Source organism: Elephas maximus, chromosome 3 (genome assembly GCF_024166365.1).
Source record: "Elephas maximus indicus isolate mEleMax1 chromosome 3, mEleMax1 primary haplotype, whole genome shotgun sequence".
In the NCBI taxonomy this organism is placed as follows: domain Eukaryota; kingdom Metazoa; phylum Chordata; class Mammalia; order Proboscidea; family Elephantidae; genus Elephas; species Elephas maximus.
In genome coordinates, this window is record NC_064821.1 from 179362216 (window position 1) to 179382586 (window position 20371).

At 34.7% G+C, this 20371-nt stretch overlaps 1 protein-coding gene across 2 annotated transcripts in view; it reads left to right on the top strand.

The window, feature by feature from the left end:
• COL11A1 (collagen type XI alpha 1 chain) overlaps positions 1-20371 on the top strand; it is a 257545-nt gene that overhangs the window by 133518 nt on the left and 103656 nt on the right. For both annotated transcript variants that reach the window (XM_049880227.1, XM_049880228.1), the window contains 7 exons: positions 3676-3729; positions 9997-10050; positions 10183-10227; positions 10377-10430; positions 10544-10588; positions 12846-12899; positions 19253-19306. In XM_049880227.1, coding sequence (XP_049736184.1) covers positions 3676-3729; positions 9997-10050; positions 10183-10227; positions 10377-10430; positions 10544-10588; positions 12846-12899; positions 19253-19306 — 360 coding nt within the window. The remainder of the gene's footprint in view (positions 1-3675; positions 3730-9996; positions 10051-10182; positions 10228-10376; positions 10431-10543; positions 10589-12845; positions 12900-19252; positions 19307-20371) is intronic.

Genomic DNA, 20371 nt, shown 5'->3' on the forward strand with positions numbered 1-20371 from the left:
TTTTTTTTTTTTTAAAAGAATGGTGTTTAGCTTCAGGAGTTTTTTTTTTTTTTTTGGTTTGGAGTTGAACCAGGCATCAGTAAGTTTAAAAACATCTCCCAATAATTCTAATGTTGGTTAGATTGAGAGCCACTGGGTTACATGCATTGTGTCTGTAAAAATGGCATGAGGCACAAAAAAAAAAAAAAGGCATGAGGGCAGTGTCTGACCTTCTGTAACTTCACCAAGAGAAGGAGAATCAAGATCAATAGCCCAAGGCTGATTCCTGTGAGGCAGAGGTCACACATGCCTCCTCTCTCTGCCATCTTTACCAGTTCTGACACCATCCGTCCTCCCCCAGGCACTCTCTACTTCTCTGTTGGTTCAAGAATTCACGGCAGTGGCCACACAGAACTCACAGACCATACTCATGATTATGGGGTTTATTAGGGAAGTAACAGGTTATAATTCAGGTTCAGGAACACTCGGGATACAGTTCTTCCATCAGGATAGCCTCTTCCAAGCTGTTCTTATAGGTAGACCTCTTCCCGGCCCTCGGCTTCTGCCCAAAGGCACTCCGCTTTCTCTCGCCATGGGCCAGGAAGCCCACCACACTATCTCCTGCTGCTGGGCCTGTACTGCCGGGTCTCTGCTGCCACTTTTTGAGCTTTCTCTCTGTCTCCTGGTTCCAGATGTTTCTCAGAGCAGGGATCCCAGATCCAAAGGACGTGCTGGCTCCTGGCTGTTCTTTCTTGGTGGTGGTGGGATCTTCTCTTTTCCACCTGTGGGGTGGCTCATTTCAAGCCCAATGGGATGGCAAAACTGACCGATCCCTTTGGTGGGCCACAGTTACCCTATCACACAGTCCCGCCTAATCACTTGGGTGGGAGTTACAAGACCATGGCTAGAAAGGCCACACGAAAGTGATCCATCGCATTACAGTGACAAAAAATATTATGCACCCATTACAGTAAATCTAAATGCAATATAGGTAACTTGAAATTATGCCTTAGTGGACTCTCAGTGACATGGTAAACTTTTTACAGTATACTGTAAGGCTCAATTAAAAATAAATAAATAAATAACCTAGAAATTTCTGTGACAAGTGCTATCGCATTCTGTACAATAAAGTAGCAAAATATAAATAACAGATATCTCTTGGTAGTATAATTCTAATGTTTTCCTTTCATATATATATATGTACATATATATCTCTTTTAACTAAAATTTCTATGATGAGCATGCCATTATTTTATAAAAGAAAGAAATACCATACTATTTAAGAAAACTGTAATCATCTGTCTCCTGACCATTCTGTCCCAAAAGGAAAATACATAGATTTTCACTAGACGAAAATAAATCAATAATTTCTCATGTCATTGTGAGTCATCTGATGTAGCAGTTCTTCCGTAGTTTTACACTCCCAATTTCTGTTTGTGAATTGATGACTAAATGAAAGAGAATCAGCACAAAGCTGGTTCCAAGAGGCTACGGTCAAATATATCTCAGCTTTTCCACTTCTCCATTGTCTCTGACACCAGCTGCTCCCTTCCCCAAGATGCTCGATTTCTCTCCTGAGCTCAGTATCACTGCATCGCCACACAGAACTCACAGACTATACTTACAGTTATGTGGTTTACTAGGGTAAAGGATACAACTTATGAGCAGGACACAAACAGGCAGGAATAACAGGATACGATACAGGAGTAACTTAGGAGCAACAATAAGAGATAATTGAATGAGGTTTGGAAAGGCCTCTGAAACAAAGGGCATGTCTGTCCTCAGATAGCTCTCCTTCACTCAGAAAGCTGCTTCAAAGGCTTATATGTTTCTGGTGTTTATCAATCAGTCCACACACCTGGTGGACTCCAGACCGGTTCCTATTCATCAATACATATCCTCAGGTGAAGCCAGTGTAGCCCAACTAAGGGTTTTTTTTTCCCAGAGACCAGGGACAAAGGCCAAACTGCTTGAGGTAAAGTAACTTTTAACCCACAATGATGAATGTCATGGTGTTTAGGTGATGGAAAGAAAAGGTCTGGGGAAAACAGGGGCTTTCATGACCGTTAGACATTTCCATTTAAAATACTCAGTTGCTAGCAGTTTACTGCTCCTCTAGGGCTTCCTCTCTTCTAATCTCCTCTCTCTTCTGTATAAATGATCCCACATACTTTCTGAGCCTTCTGAAGTTTAAAACTACCCTTGATTCTTCATCTTTTACATTTCATGAGTATTTTTTTATTGAAATATTGATGTTGCATTCCACCATGTTGAAAATGCAAACAAATTCTGTCTGGATTTATTTTAAAATGACTCTGAAAATGGAACAACAACAACAAAAAAAACTATACATTCTAATGTAGTAATTAACATAGAACAAAAATAACATTGTGATCATAATTAGGGGATTTCATTAACCTTGAAATCAATGGCATAGAACAAGCTATGATAACATAATGTATCCAAGGGGACGTCATTATGCACATGTTTCTTAGGGCTTTTTTGCATATTTTCCATCTGAAGACTGCTTACCTATGCAGTGTTGATCTTGAATCATATAACTCTTTGGTTCAAACTACAAAAACAAGGTCATAAATTAAGTATGTTCTTAATTTCTTGCTTTCCTTTATCCAGTGAAATAATTCTTTTTGCTCATAAAATACTGCTCAGTTTTTAAGGCTGTATACAGTAACTTGGATTTTTTTGTTTTATTCTATTTTATTTAAATATCTTTTGGGAATAAGATACTATGTGCCTGCTAATGTTTAAGATTTTAGTGAATACCATTTTATGTATGGTATGTGTTTTATAAACATCTTAAGGAGAATGAGGCACAGTAAAATTTCATACACATTTTATTCATTTATTTATTTTACTGCATGTTTGCATTCATGCTTTGTTGTGAAATTTCAGAGAACTAATTTTGTTAGTAGAGAATTTTAAACCTCTTGATATTTGGTATACCTTGCTGCAATCCATTATAATTTACCATGTGTTTTTAGTACTTTCAGAATGAGGAGTAACTATTGTACTGGAACAAAATAGTCACATAATCAATAGTCATCTGCAGAAATTAACACACCACAAATCCATGGCTATTTAGCTATAGCTCTCAACATTTAGTATATTTATTAACCTACATTTATACAGATATTTGTATAAAAGAAGAAATTTTGCTCAAAATTTCATTCAGAATTTTTTAATATAGTTATTTAAACTTTACTTATTCTATGAGAAAAGTTAAGTAACTCAGGATCACTTGCTATATATTTATGTTGTAAGTAATAACATGACTTTATCAAAAAATTGCTTTAGTTGGAATAACAATATCTAAATGTAGTTTCAACTACATAAAGTAAGTTGTAGTTTAACTTTGAAAAAGCTTAGGTGTTTTATTTAGTCCTGTTTTAGAGTCCACAAAGGGGGCTCTATATCCCCAAAGAAAGCAATATAACATACAACAGAGGATAAGTTAGCCAACATTATAGTATTAGAAATATGTCCATATTCACCATTCTTTTCCTATTTAAATGAAGAAATACAATGAAAGTAAAGTATGGTTAAAACTTGTAAATCTTCCTTTTGAATGTGAGACTCTATAGTTCTAACATCTAGAAAAATGACTAAAATAATTTCTATTTAAACTTAATTCAACTTAGAGTACTTATTTTACTATTATTATTTTTTTAACTTTAGGGGAAACTTGGTGTTCCAGGACTACCAGGATATCCAGGAAGACAAGGTCCAAAGGTAAAACAATTATCTTGATTTCTATAACTTATTTATCAACATTTTGGGTGAACTCTCAAAATTAACCACCAGTGGTTCCCTTAGAGTTATAGATGATGAGTCCTGAAAATATAATTTCACAAACAATCATTGGGAATATGGCTGCCTGAAGTGGAAAAAAGTCAGAGAGCCTAGGTGGTAAAGGATTGGAGTATTTTAGGAGACAGGGTCATAAAAGGAGGGCATCAAGTCAGTTGCTATACTCAGATGAAATAAGGAGTATTTCATAGATGAACCCACGTCTATCTAGAAGTTTGAAGTAGATGATGGGTATTAGATAATACCTGATTTCATTTCAAGTACCCAAAGGTTTGAATTACCACTTGATAAATTTTTAGAAAATAATTATAAACATCTTCCACCTTGTTTATTGCCCCTTTTTCCTACCGTTATTAGTTTCCTATGGCTGCCATAACAAATTACTAAAATGTGATGGCTGGAAACAGTTTAGAAATTTATTTTATCAAAGTTCTGGAGGCCCGAAGTCTGAAATCAAGGTGTTGACAGAGCTGCGCTCCCTCTGAAGGCTGTAGGGGAGGACCCTTCCTTATCTCTTGTAGCTTCTTCAGCTTCAGGCATTCCTTGACTGTGGCTGCATAATTCCAACCTCTGTCTCTATCTTTAAGTGACCTTCCTCTTTGTGGGTCTGCGTCTCTTCCTCATATATTTCTTATAAGGACACTTGTCACTGGGTCTAGGACCTACTCAGATAATCCTGGATGACCTCAAGACCCTTAATTTAATTAAAAAAAAAAAAAAAATTTTTTTTTTTTTTTTTACACCTGCAAAAAGACTCTTTTAGAGAATAAGATAACATTCACGATTCCAGGGATTTGGACATGGGCATATCTTTTTTGGGCATCACTGTTCAACCCACTGGAAAGCGTGGTGGCATAGTGGTTAAAAGCTACAGCTGCTAACTAAAAAGTCAGCAGTTCAAATCCACCGGGTGCTCCTTGGAAACCGTATGGGGCAGTCTACTCTGTCCTGTAGGGTCACTATGAGTTGGAATCCACTAGAGGGTAATGGGTTTTTTGTTTTTTGTTTTTAATTCAACACGCTACCCCATCGAGATCCTATTTCTGATGACTATTTTCAATATATATATATTTTAAGCATAAGGATGTATTCGTTGTTATTTGTTGTCAACTCATGGCTCTGACTCATGGCAACTCCATATATAACTGGTGTGCCAAGGTCCAAGATCATCACAGAACACACAGACTACACACTCTAGTGCATGGGATAACACTTTACTCATGTAAGGAGACAGAGCAAAATCAGCTTCAATTATGGGCACTGGTCTTCCATAGTCAATGAGTGCCCCCTCATGGCAAGTGCAGGGCAGATATTCCACACATACCCCTCTCATGCCATGTCAAAGGAGAGACCCTGTTCACTTCTCACTGGGAACAGATAGAGAAGAGGGGTTCGCCAAATGTCATTTGGTACCCTCACATGAGCAAGAGTACAAAGAAAGTCATCACGCGTCCAAAAAAGGGAGGAAGGCTTCTCCAACAAGGAGAAGGGACCGGACAGAGAGAGAGACCCTATTTCCAGCCTCCTTATCAGAAGCTGATCTGGGCTCAAGGCCTCTGTTTAGGAAGCCTGGGTGGAAAACATATAGGCAGACCATCCCCCCAGCTGTAAAAGAATGAAACATTGCTTGGTCCTGTGCAATCTTCATGACCATGTGTATGTTTGAGTCCATTGATGTGGCTATTGAGTCCATCTCATTGAGGGTTTCCTTCATTTCCAGTTACCTTCTACTTTTTTTTTTTTTTTTCTACTTTACTAAACATGATGTTTTTTTTTTCCTATTGCTTGGTTTTTCCAGGTGATGAGTCCAAAGTAAGCGAGTCAAATTCTTGCCATCCTCTCTTTTAAGGAGCATTCTGGTTGTATTTCTTCTAAGACTGATTTGTTTGTTCTTTTGGCTGCCCACAGTATATTCAGAATTCTTTACGAACACCACAATTCAAATGCATTATTTCTTTATCTGACTTTCGTTTTCACTGTCCAGCTTTCAAATGGATATGAGGCAGTTGAAAAGACAATGACTTGGATGAGGTGCAGCTTAGACATCGTAGTTACATCTTTGCTTTTTAAAACCTTAGACAGGTCTTTTGCAGTAGATTTACCCAGTGCCATACGTCATTTGATTTCTTGAGTGCCACTTTTATGGACATTTATTGTTGATTTGATTAGAATGAGATGGTTTTAAACAAGCATGTTTATCTCAGTGCATGAATTTTCCTTAAGCTAATCATAAAACGTGTGAAGACTGCACTTATGCATTGACTAGTTACCTTAACGTAGGTAAGTGAATTAACGTATAAATGCCAGTTATTCATATTAGGATAGTTTATACCATTCTTTTAATTACATGTGCATGAGATTATCTATGGAACTATCTATCTCAGTTTGACACATTCAGGCATGATAGGCATTGTAGATGGAGTCCACTCTTAGTTCATATATCACCAAACATATACGTATTAATACTTTTCACTATAAAAAATGTCCTACCTTCTGACAAATGTGAAATGCACTGCTCTTAAATTTACTCATCATTATTCGGTGATACTATAACAGTCTTATTTAATTTTGTCTTATAATTTTTAAATTGATTTTCTGGTAATGTCCCTTGTGTAGTAGAAGGTAAATATGTTTTGAGCACTTACAAAATAAGATTCATGTCATTTATGCATTAAAAATAATGTAGGCATTATTTAATTTTTTCTGGCCACATTTAGAACACTAATTAGACAAGTTTACCTATTAAATATTGTCCCTAATATACTGCACTCTCTCCCAGTTACTTTCCTTTTAAACCTCAAGCATTTTCACAAATATTTTAAGTAAGAGAAGCCAGTCACTGCTAGACCCAAGACCTTACGCTACCCTTAAATTATTTTATGAATTCTTGATCTACTTACTAATCTGAATTGCAATTTTAGTGTTGTTTTGTTTGACTTAAAAACATAGAAAACTGTCATAATATTACTTGAATGAGCACGGTTTTCATTTATGAGTTTGTTTTATATTCTGGTCTTTTTCTATGTTTCCTAAGTGCTCTGATCAGTAATCTTTGAGTTATCTTTATTAACAAAATGAAACAGAATGACTAAAGAGAAATGTTCCCTCCTAGAGGAATCAACCATTTTCTTTACTCTTTAACCTTAATGTCTGAAATTTTTGTCTTTATTATTTTACTTTTTTTCATTATCAAGAAACTTTTAGGTTTCTCAGTTCTAAAACAAAAAAATGATGGACACACCAAAGATCACATTTTTTCCTATGTGGATGCCAATGAATTTTGAATATATTTAAATATTTATTGTACTGAAAGTGAAATCTGGCAGCTAATCTCTTTGAAGCAGTTTAAGGACTATAATTAGATACTATATTTTGTTTACTACTGTCTTAGTGGAAATATAAGCCATAATGGGTATTCAAAAGAAACACTACCAATGTATTGTATAAAATAATAGATGTTTCAAAAAGTAAAATCTATTTTAAGGTAAGATTTGTTTATATTTAAGATAGTATTAAAAATAATTTTGAACAATTCATATTTATTGACTAAGCCAATTTCACCATCCACCTTTTGCTTTTTGGACTTTTTTTTTAAATATAAAAACAGCTGATAACTTACATGAGAATTGTATATTTTGTTGACAATTGTTTATGTGGAAAAAGATAAATAATATCCTATATATTAGAAAGTTTTTAATTAATGGATTAAGCACTTTTGTCTGTTTCCCATCAATGTCTTCGAGCAGAAACTATGTAAGAAAATAAGTTTGTTATAAATAAAATTGATGAATAAGATCAATTTTTGTTTAAATGGAGTCTATAAATTTGATTGGTTATCTATTTTTCTCAGGACAGAGATGAAGACTTGTTCCCAAATAAAATCTAATAAAAGTAAATGATTTCCATATTGTATTATTCTCACCTATCAAATTCTTAGGATAATCATATAGTAATACTCCATCAGATGTAAGTCTGAGTCTCCATAAAGGGAAGAAACTTTGAAGTTCTACAAAAACATAATTTTTGGAGTCTTTTTTTCCCCAGTACATGGCTATTTTGTATCTTAACAATTGTTCCCATGTGGATTATATGCGAGCTGTAAAGCCCTTAATCAGAATATATTAGGAAATAGGTCATAAAAAAGAAGCTTAGTAGTGCTTCCATAAGGTTTTACACATACTTTTTCTGACCTGCTGTAATAGCACTGGTGGAGGAAATATAAATTAGTAGCATCTAGCCAGCTGCAAGATATGTAATGTTGACTCCCCTCAAATTGGGAATGAGGCCAAATAGTTACCTTCTGCATGTCAGTAATAGTCTTCAACAGTCTATTCTAACTGTAAATTCATAAGAATACAATTTTAGGGCTTCTCAAGCTTCACAGTGTGTGTCACCTGGGGAGGTCGTTAAACACGCAGCTGCCTGGACTCCACCACCAGAGAGTCTGTTCCAGTAGGACTGGAGTGGAAGCTGACAATCCATATTTTCAGCCGTCACCCTAGATGATCCTGACATAGAGGAGACATTTATCACTTGCAGAAGCATTACTTCAGGGGCAGTTCAATGCAGGTGACTGGATGAAAAAGCAAGGAATGTACCAAATCAAAGAAGACTTTGTTACATCTCCCTTAATGTATGGGGAAGTGTATAAAAGTTGAATTGTCTGTTACTCTTTGCTAGATATTTTGCACATTATTTCATTTAGTCCATATAGTGACATAAATTGAAAAAGTGAAAAAGAAGTTTACTTACTTTTTTTGCCAGGGTCTCATAGTAAGTTGAAGAGCAAAGATTTGAACCCTAATTTGCTCTATTTCATGACACAATGATAAAGCAAACCAATTACAGTCATGATCAAAGGACTCTCTGGGCAGATGAATATCAGGCACAAGGTGGAATGGGGAAATTTGGTTCTTAGAGATTATAATATATTCCACGTGTAAAATGTGACCATTTGTGGGCCAAATGAAATAATGCTTGTGATGTGCTTATCACATTGCTAAACAATCATTATGTATTGTTGTCTATCATGATCATTCAAAACCCTGGTGGCGTAGTGGCTAAATGCTATGGCTGCTAACCAAAGGGTCGGCAGTTCAAATCTTCCAGTCCCTCCTTGGAAACTCTATGGGGCAGTCCTACTCTGTCCTATAGGGTCGCTATGAGTCAGAATCGACTCGACGGCACTGGGTTTGGTTTTTTGGTTTTATCATTATCATTATTATATCCTGCATTCCTTTATTCCAAAACCCACAAATTCAAAGAACCTATAAAATGTATATTATTGTCCTCATTTTGTGGAAGAAAAAAACTACAAAGAGAATAAGTAACGCATTCAACTTGCGTATGTGATAGACTACAAGCATAAATTGAACTTACGTCTTTAGAATTACAAAATCAGGAGTTTGATGCTGGACTGCCTGACTTAGACACTTAGCTAAATCTAACCATGTTCAGACACCAAACAGAGAAGGTGGGGGAAGGTGTTCATCTAAATGAATTGATCCAGTTTTAAAGGTGTAAAAATATTTAACTAAAAGTTGTTTTTTTAATAAAGTAGGTAAAATTCTGCTTAATTTTTATTATAATTCAAATTGTGATGTTTTGTGAATGATAAAAGTTTAAATAATCATACATGTTGGTTTTGGAAAAGACACAGGTAAAATATTTTAATAAGTACATGAAATTTCATAATAACTAATCACACTTGAATATCCAGATGTCTTCTGAAAAAGAGATAAATATAAAAATACAATACTGTTAATTCCAGAAAAGCTTTTCATAAAATTTCTATTTTAATGTTTTATTTTTCATGTTTGTGAAAAATAGGATTTTCTTTAGAGTTGAAACAAATAGATAGAATTATAAGTTAAAAGTATATTTTTACACAAAATACCCTTTAATTGCTAATTTCCAATAGGATAATTATAGTACTTGATTAATTATTTTATTTTTAAAGTTGAAAACTAAAATATGTTTTATCAATTCATACTTTCAATGCTTTCAGGATTTCAGATATCATGGTAAGTATGTTTTCAAATACATGAATCAAGGTTGCATGATAGCTGAAAAATTATATTTTTGATTTAAATGTTACCAATTGTGTCAGAATCACTGTTTCAAAAGAATTATAGCTTGCCACTGAAACTGTTAATTACCTTATATTTATTGTTATTATTATTATTGTAGGGTTCCACTGGATTTCCTGGGTTCCCGGGTGCTAATGGAGAGAAAGGTGCAAGGGTATGATATATAAGTATATTGTCCTGGACTATCTAATACAAATGTTCTTGCATGAATGCTTATCTCTCAGGATTAGACCCATAATTTACCGTAACAGGCTGCATACTGAAACTGTTTGAACTTCTTTGGCAGGGTGTAGCCGGCAAACCAGGGCCTCGGGGTCAGCGTGGTCCAACGGTGGGTGCCTTGATTTAAAATGATGGTTAGCGTTTTTTATTTTGGATTTAGTAATTCAAGATATATATTTTTTTCAAATATAAAAATGGATTCTGTGCCTTGGAGTTGCTTGGCACTAAATCAGTTTCATCTTTTGTCCTCATATACAGGGTCCTCGAGGTTCAAGAGGTGCAAGAGGCCCCACTGGTAAACCTGGTCCAAAGGTATTGTTGTCACTTATTCCATTCTGAGCTTTGCTGTAAGTTCCTTCTCCCAGATAAAGGTTTCTGTGAGAATGAATCAAATCTAATTTTTCTTTTTCCTTTGCTGTTGCTAGGGTACCTCAGGCGGTGATGGCCCTCCTGGCCCTCCAGGTGAAAGAGTACGTATTATACAGCCATGCAATGTAAAACAAAAATTCATATTTTGCAAGTGTTTACATTTATGGGAAAAAGTACATCTCTCTGCAAATACACGTATACAGTCATCCACAAAGTCCTTGTCAAAATTTTTAAAAATTCCATATTCTTTAATTTACTCCTCTGAAGAAAATGCTTAATTGGTTGTGTATTATTAATTTTATTCTAGAAATGAGAGAAACAGTGTATATAATTGGTATAAATATAACTGTTAAACTCAAGTCAAAGCATCTTTTAAAAATATGCGTAAAACACCCTTGCTCTCTCATCCATCCCTCTCGCTTTCCGTATTGATATCAATTTTGTCCAAGGCAGAGAAGCATTATGCTGGTAAAATGCCAGCTATCAGTAGCCATTAAATCACAATCGATATACATTCAAATCAAGATAAAACATTTATTCCAGTAAAAAGAAAAACTAGTTAGTAAATTGATTTTCAATTGATACAAAATAAAGCTAAATACAGATGAGCAAGCATGCCCTTTTTTTGGCTTATTTAGCAAAACAGCATTTTTTGCAGCCAGATTTTTTTAAAGCTATCCTCTTGTCAGAGTTTTAAATATTAAAATCTTTATTAATGTGAAAAAAATTAGCCTCACTTCTTAATATTTTATAATAACTTTTCAGTAATATGCAGTTGTATGTTAAGATATATTTGTTTATTATTTTTCAAATTTTATCTTAGATCTTTTAGAAAAAGAGAAAAACACTGATGTAGAACTTAAATCTGAGGAAGAGTGTGTATGTGTGTATATATATATATATAAATTTTTTTTTTTCTTTTTTGAGTAAGGAGGAATGACTAAAACTTGTGTCTATTTCTATTTGTGACACAAATGTTGGTAGGTAGGGAGATAGGACACAGGAATAAACATTTAATTAGTGTTGTTTTAAGGCTTTGACTCATATTTAATGAACATTACTATAAAACAATGGTGTGGAGGCATATGACCTCCTCTAACTTCACAAGGGGGAGGAGAAAGAATAAAAATCATCGGCCCAAGGCTGACGATTCCTATGAGCTGGAGGTCAAACATACCTCTACCCTCCAATACCTTCACCCTCCAACCTGTTTACCAATTTTGACACCAGCTGTCCCTCCCATGGCACTCTCTACTTCTCTCCTGGGTTCAATAATTCATTGCAATGGCCACACAGAACTCAAGATCATACTGACAATTATGGAGTTTATTAGGGAAGTAACAGGTTACAACTTGGGATCAGGACCACTAGGCTACAACTTAGTATCAGGAGCAGGAAGTGTGTGGACAACGTCTCCCTTCTTCAGTGCAGGACAGCTCTCTCAGCTCCTCTCAGACCTCTCGTTTGTTTAATGAGAAACTAATCTGCACTGTAAACCTTCATTTAAAGCAAAATGAAATAAATACTAACCAAATCATATTAAGAGATTTTATTTATATTATCTTCTACTTTGCATTTCTTCCTCTTAAAATATATTCTTGGTTTATAAAGGACAATCTTTCACCAATCATTTGTTCTGTCAGCAACACTGATATTGAAAAAAGGCATATTATGCATTTTAAAGATATGTAAATATGGAAGTTGAATAATATAGTTAATTAAGCATCAAGCCAAGAATAATATTATAAATATATATTTGGACTGAATGTTAATGAGGATAACTGTGCAATAAGACTCTTTTCATCTTGTCTACAAAAAAAATTTGTATGTGAGAAAAATTAGATATTGACATCCGCAAAAAATAAATTTATTTTAAAATACAGTGATGAGTTAAAAATGATGGTCTTTTTGAGGTAGTTTCATATTTTTATATCTTTCCCTTTATTTCTGTATGACTAACGCCAGAAAGTTTATAAAATTAATTAAAAAATACTTTTTCTTTTTTGGAATTTTGGAGTTGAAATATTCTTTAAATATTACTAGCCAATGTTAGAAAAACTGCTGAACTTCTTGATAAAGATATGTTCTGTTCACTTTTAGCATTCTAAATATTTATAGTGTTCTTGAGTTAAGAATATTGGCATTATTCAATAAGAGTATTGACTAATGAACAGTGTGAAAAATATCCATTTTGCTTTGGATTAGCACCAGTAATCTTGTCTGCTGCCACGGTTCTGTCACTATGGTGCAGAAGATGTATGCTGCATTGTATTTTATCAATAGAAATAAACTGCAGTGTATGGATGTGTACCTGGTAAGGCATATTCTTAAACTTCTCCCACTGTTCTTTATTTCCAGGGTCCTCAAGGACCACAGGGCCCAGTTGGATTCCCTGGACCAAAAGGCCCTCCTGTAAGTGGCATAGTTTCTATTTTTCTTTCTTCATTTTTCAGTCTTTTAAAATTTTTGAGTCATACCCTTCATTTTAAATAATGTTTAGATAAAAATACTGATATCATCACTAAAAAAAACAGAAAATTGAACTTAATGTCAAATAGTATAGATATTTTCAGTTTATGAAGTTCATCAATTATCTCTAAATGTAATTTAATCATGTCTTATTAAGTATTCATTCCAAGTATGTTAAACTAGAACAACCCTGTCACTGCACTATTATAATGAATAGTATTTACAGCATTAGTACTTGTTACTAAACCTTAAAGCCGTGGTGTCTCAGAATTTCCCCTCTATCTTCCATTCTCAATTGTATCCTTCTCCAAGTACTGCTTCCTAACTAAACCCCCTCTGGAGTCCCTGGGTAGTGTAGTTAATAAGCATGGTGTTAACCAAAATGTTAGAGGTTTGAGTCCCTCCAGAGGCACCTTGGAAGAAAAACCTGGGATCGATGTGCTTCTGAGAAATCAGCCATTGAAAACCCTGTGGAGCACAGTTCTACTCTGACATACTTGGGGTTACTATGAGTCAGAATTGACTCAACACAAACTGATAAAAACAAAACTAAAAACCCTCTGCTGTTCTGATATCACATTAATTTTTTTTTTTTCTTTTTACTCTTTTTTGCTTCTGTGTTGCATTATTCTTTGAACATGTACTTATAACCTTTTGGAATCATCTCCTTTTTATAAATTTTATTTGAAGTAATACTCTTTTGAATACAGGCAGTCCCCGGGTTACAAACATCTGATTTATGGACAACGTGAAAAAAAAAAAAAAAAACATGTTGCCGTTGAGTCGATTCCGACTCATAGCTACCCTATAAGAGAGAGTAGAAATTCCCCGTAGAGTTTACAAGGAGGGCCTGGTAGGTTCAAACTGCCGACTTTTGATTAGAAGCGGTAGCACTTAACCACTGCCACCAGGGTTTCCTTGGACACCATACTTGCCCTTTAACGTTATATAAATTTTCCCTCCCTCTGAAACAATTGAACCAACCCCTACTCACAACAAATTCTTCATCACAGTCACTCATTGCCATGGAGTGGAATCTGAATCCTAGCGACCCAGAAGGACAGAGTAGAACTGCCCCATAGGGATTCCAAGGAGTGCCTGGTGGATTAGAACTGCCCACCTTTTGGTTAGCAGCTGTAGCTCTTAACCACTGCACCACCAGGGTTAGGGCTAATTAGGAACCATATGCACCTGTTTAGACTTACCTACAAATTTAACTTAAAGACACAGTGAGGAACAGATCTTGTTCATAACTGGAGACTGCCGGTATTGCCATCAAATATCTTTACAAAGTTAATTGTAAATCTTTATTTTTTTACTTACTTAGGAGACATAGTTAGGGCATGCTCAATTGTTTTCATTTGTTTGCAGCCTATTCCTTTTCCAAGAGTTAGAATCATCCTGTTTAGAACATTGATTCTCAAGGTGTGGTCCCTGGACCAACAGCATCAGCGGCAATTGGAATAGTGTTAGAAATGCACTACTACCCTAACTTCCCCCCGACACACACACGTAATCAGATTCTTATCAATGTTTTAATAAACTTCCAGGTATTCTGAACCACTGATCTAATCTAGACTAGACAATGCTACCCATACTTAAAGTGCATATAAATCACCCTGATATCTTGTTAAAAATGTAGATTTTGATTCAGTAGCCTGAGTAGTTCCTGAGATTTGATGTTACTATCGGATACCCAGGTGATGCAATGCCGCTGGCCCATGGATCATTCTTTCAGTAGGAAAGTTCTAGATTATTTTGGCGGAAAATAAAACCAACATAATTTGAAAATGTTCTATTCTTCAGGAATCAGAATGTAGTTACGATATTCAGTTAATGATTATATGAATGTAATGTTTTTCCATCACAGGAATAAAAATAAATTCCAGTAAATCATTATTAGTATTTTTATTCACATCCTGTATATTTTTATTTAGAAGCACATTGATAATACATTTTGAAGCTGAATCTTTTCAACTGATTTTGAACTGAATTTTTCACAAAACCACAACACATACCTTGAATGAGTATACTATTTTAGTCTTTTAACATATGCCACTCTTTCAAAAGTTTTATAGCCTAAATTTCCAATTTTGAGTAATTATAATTAACCAAGTCTGATCCAATAAACTGTTTCACAAAGGAACAGTTCAGAAAAATCTCAATATGTCAAAGTTTTATTAAGTGTTATTTCTGGTTACATAATATTTTTAAAACTCTTGAAAATAATTTACGAGTAAGTATGTTCACTAGTTTTTATTGATTTTGAATAGCCCCGTTTCACTGATAAGTTTCAAATGTAGCTTTAGTTTGCATCTTTAAAAAATGATTTATTGTGAATAAATTGGATTTCATTGTGTAGCTGAAATACTGACTTTATTGATGTGGTGATTTCCTTAGACAAGGTGCACAGAGTATTATTTTAATGTTAAACGACTTTGTATTATTGTAAAAATATCAAGAAAATATCATTATTTATATTACAGTGTTAAAAGGATCAATGCAAATAGCTAGAATATAGTATTGATACTATCTGTGTATAATGTTGCTCACCCATTAGCTCAGTTGTACTCTAAATGCCATACTAAATCTATCTCTGCAAAGTTTTCCAGACAGAGAAGTGAAAACACAGCTCCAATAATCATTATACACCTGAGAATTTTTTCATAAGCGTTTTCATAAGTATTTTGAAACTATTTGTACCATGTGCATATTATCATTGTGTAGCAGCATAAAACCCAATGATTTGTACCATCTTAACATTATTATTCCATTTATATTTCTAAATATTTTCAAGAATTGCTTCTATCATGCAGTATAATTTCTATCACACAGTATAATTTCCATCATGCAGTATAATTTTATTGTCAAAGAAAGCAATTTGACCCATTTTTTCACAGACTTTTTCAGTCCATTCTTTCCTGTAGTTTTCAATAGGTTTTGAAGCATTGATTATGAATGTGTTATGTCTGTAAGAGGTATTAGCAGTATGATAAATGCTTACACTTGAGAAGTATGTAGACATGACACTGTTAAGGACTATTGCTTTCACTGCTAAATAAAATGGTTCTTAGACTCTGCTTCTCTGACAAGTGAAACAGTACAGCATAAACTAAAAGTACCTGTCATGTCCCTGGCATGCAGTTTTCTGAAAGTTTATGAAAGAAATGCTTTCAACTCTTTGATGGATAAAGAAGAAATGGGGAAGAAGGGATAAACCAAGCTCTTCCTTCAAACTAGTTAGTTCATCTTCATTGTAACCAGGAAAAGGGGAATAAAAATGTGTGTGTGTGTGTGTGTATAATGGGGTCCCTAGATGGTCAAATGATTAATGTGCTTGGCTGCCAATTGAGAGATTATCAGTTTGAGCCCACCCAGAAGCACCTCAGAAGAAGGGCCTGGCGACCTGCTTCCAAAAAATCAGCCATTGAAAACCCTGTGGAGCACAGTTCTACTCTGACACACATGAGGTCACCAAGAGTTGGAATCAACTCCAGTGAAACCGTTATATATATTTATATATATGCATACATAAAAGGTACACGCATATGGATTAAGTACTTGAAATGTTCCCGTGTTGATTCTGTTATCCTCATGCCAATGTTAGCATATTTTTGAAGTACCATGTCTTTATGCAAATAACACACTACTTCTAAGTTTGCTTGCCAACCACACCCTCCACCCTGACTTATTTTCTTAAGCACTGCTGTGCCAATTTTTTTTTACGTGTTGCTGTAAAAAACATAAAAAATTTAGCATGGGGTGCTTATGAAAATACTTCACAGAAGGAGGGCACAGTTGGCAAACATAGAAGGTGCATGTTATTTGCATAAAAATATGATATATAGTCATGCCATTTAAGATAAAATTTTAGCTTAAGGTGATTAAGATTTATAGCATGACTATTGTGGGATGCATTCTATTTATAGAAGAGGAAAAGTCAAAACTCAGTGCCAGTGGGAAGTGAAAAAGCATCCCTAACATTTATTCATAAATGTCTTTGCACAGGTTGCCTCGCCATATACATACCCTCATTTAGATGATTTTGTTTCTACTGCTCTGTACCAATTAGGTCACAGGGACAGTCTCTATTGAGCAATAAAATTATTTTTAGGTAAATGCCATACAATCCTTTGGTAATTAGTCTGCTTTATTTTATTGGTTAGTAGTTTAGAGCCATTAAAATGATTTGAAGTCAATTGCTTAATTTTCAAAATACATCCTTAAGTCAAGAAAAATGATGATGGCATTAATATTTTTGTAGTCTTTTAACACTGCTCCCTCAGACTGTCTAGGAAAACCATTAAAATCATGTTGTATTAATCCCAGGATGACATCATTTAGGCCTGAGACCAGTCTTTTAAAGGATTATAACATTTTACAACAAAATGTAGCCTATACTTCTAACATCAGCAACTATAATGTGCTGATAGCAAAACGTACCATCTGAGAGGAATTTTAGTATGCGGAAAGAAAGCCAGATTCGTTTTTATTACCCTTTAACTGTCATCCTGTATGTTTTTAGGTAAACCTTTTATTGCTGCCCCCAAATGATAGCACATTTATTCCTATCTGTGTCAAGATAGTGTTAAAGCACAGAAATTGGTTATTTACTCTTTTGGAATATTGAACCTAGATGAAGTCTAAACATTCCCCAAAAAACCCAGCCCACTGCCATTGAGTTAATTCTGACTCATAGTGACCCTACAGGACAGAGTAGAACTGTCCTGTAGGTTTCCGAGGCTGTTTTTTTTAATCTTTACAGAAGCAAACTGCCACATCCTTCTCCTGCAGAGTGACTGGCAAACTCAAACCAAGCTTTTGGTTAGCAGCCAATCGCTTTAATGCTGCACCACCAGTGCTCGTCTCAGATGAAATCTACTAGCAATTAACTGTGTACTTCTGTGTTTCACCGCAAAAGTGAGCGCAGAGCTACATCTTATGTTTCTGGAACCTAATATCTAACCCATGTGTATGTATATGTGTTATTATTAAGCGATGCTCAAGAATTTTTGTGCCCTTAGTTAAAAAAAATCTAGTTTTGGTCTTTTGGGAAGATAGCACCAGATCCCTGAGGTGGTCCTAGAATATATGGACAAGTGTCTGAGCAAGCATTGATCTTGCGAAATATCACAGTAGTTTTAAACTAGAGTTGGTATTTCCCATGGCAACTAGTGTATGTGTACAGATGAGATCAACAGGACAGATAGTGCTGGGCCCTGTCAGGAAGCCTTTCGCTTGAAGTATGCCAGTCAACCTAGAAAAAGACTTACTCAGGTGGAAAAAATCTATCTGTGAACTCAGTTTTGTTTGCAGTCAATTCACAGTTATATATAAAAATAATTTTTATTTCAATATAGATGTATGAAGTAATTAGTGAGGGGTATATATATATATTTTTATATCTGTTGTACTAAATGTGTTATTAAAAATGATGAACTGTCCCCATTTGTCCAATAGGGTGAGTAACATATTTTTGTATTTGAACTTGATACTTAACAGTTTCTGAAAAAGGACGAATAATCCATAAGGCAGTCTGAAAAAAAACAAACTATTTCTACAATCTTTTTAAAACATAGGGACTTCACAGAGTTGTTTATTTAAAATACTTAGTTAATTGCTTTATTTATTGCTTCAGATATGACAAATACAGCAGAATTTACAGAAAGCAATAGCATAATAGATTAGCTTTCTAGTAATTAGTAAGTGTATGCTTCCTAGTGTATATTTAAGAAAACCTACTGGGAAAAAATTGGTCCTGATTATTCTAGTTTTGAGCATAGCATACTGTTTCCTTTACTTGGAGCAGATGAGGGGTAAAGTGCCACTGTGTTTATAAAAGTTTGTATTTCTTTCACATTCTTGTCTGTTAGATGCTCAGTTTACCACTAGAGGACACTATCTTTCTCTGTTATCCAAGTCAGAGTGCTTAGGCAATTAGAAACAGACGAACAAAAAGAAGGGAGAATGTTTATTTGTCAAACACCAAAGAAGTAATATTTTTTGCAAAAATGAAAATACAAAGCTTTACAGATATACTTTTCTAAGAGATAGATGCAAACAAAACACATCATTTTAAATGTCAAATGTTTACATGGAGTTCTACAATTTTCTCTTGGTCTCAGTTATAGGTGTACAGTGAGATTTAGGAGACACGTGCATATTACCATATATAAAAGCAACTGAATATCAAAACACTATATTTAATGGCACCATTGTCCAACATATTACATTTATGCTATAAAATGATTCAGGAAATATTTGTGAAGTGTGATGTTTAATATTTGTGATTTCAGGGACCACCTGGAAAGGATGGACTGCCAGGTCACCCTGGACAACGTGGGGAGACTGTAAGTGACCCCATTCTTCTTGATAGAAATTTTCTGTCTTTAATACTTCAACAGTTCACAGACACTACTTGATTTTTAACAGCTCAGTTTCATGGTTAAGGTCAATGGAGGAATTTATTCCATTAAACACTTTATTAAAATATGTAAATAAATAAAGACACAAAAGGACTCCTGTTTTTTCTTAAATTAGTATACTTGAGGAATTCGGATGTCAAATGATATAAATGTTCTTTTAGTCATTAGCAGTACTTTAGGGATGAGCTGAGGGAGAAGACCTATTTTTTGGGAACCTTCCCAAAGTTGTCATCTTGACCCCTTTGAAACTGCTTTATTGAGGTTTTTGTTTACAGTTACATTCCACCCACTTCATCCCACCTATACTCTCCAAAGGAAACACCTTATAATAAGCCATGCAGATAATATAAAATACTTCTATCCAGAACTAAGGGGTGGAATATTTGCTGAGATTGGAACCATAAGGCTAGACTGGTCTGGAGTAATATAAATGGATCCTCTCACCTCAAATAGGAAAATGGAAATGGAAAAATGTAATCGAATTTTATTTTAAAACCTCAAGGAATCTTAAAGTAGTATTCCTTGAAGTTTTAAAATATTAAGCAAATGTCAAGTTATTAAATAGGTTGAACAACTTATCATGTGTGAACAACAATTTGGGCGAGTGAGAAACTCTCCTACCTGGCAGCACAAATGTTGTTTAAGAATTGTAGTGGGTTTGTTTGTTGCTTTATTTATTCTGCCACTGTGACAAAACCATGTGTCTGTCTCTCTCAGGGGGTTGTTAGTCTAATCAGGAATCATCACAGGTTGGCATGTTTCCTTGGAATCAACTCTGTTTTCACTATTGATTAATTTGATCCAAATTTCTTAGGAAACCACCACACAACCATTGACCATGTAGTTTAAAACCATTTTAGGGCATTCTGCCAGCATGAAGACATATCTGGGGTTGCATTGCAATACATGGTGACAACTAAAAACATGATGAATTTTCTGCTGTGGGGGAAAAAAATCTGTTAGCACCAACCCATTTCCTGTTTTGGTTAA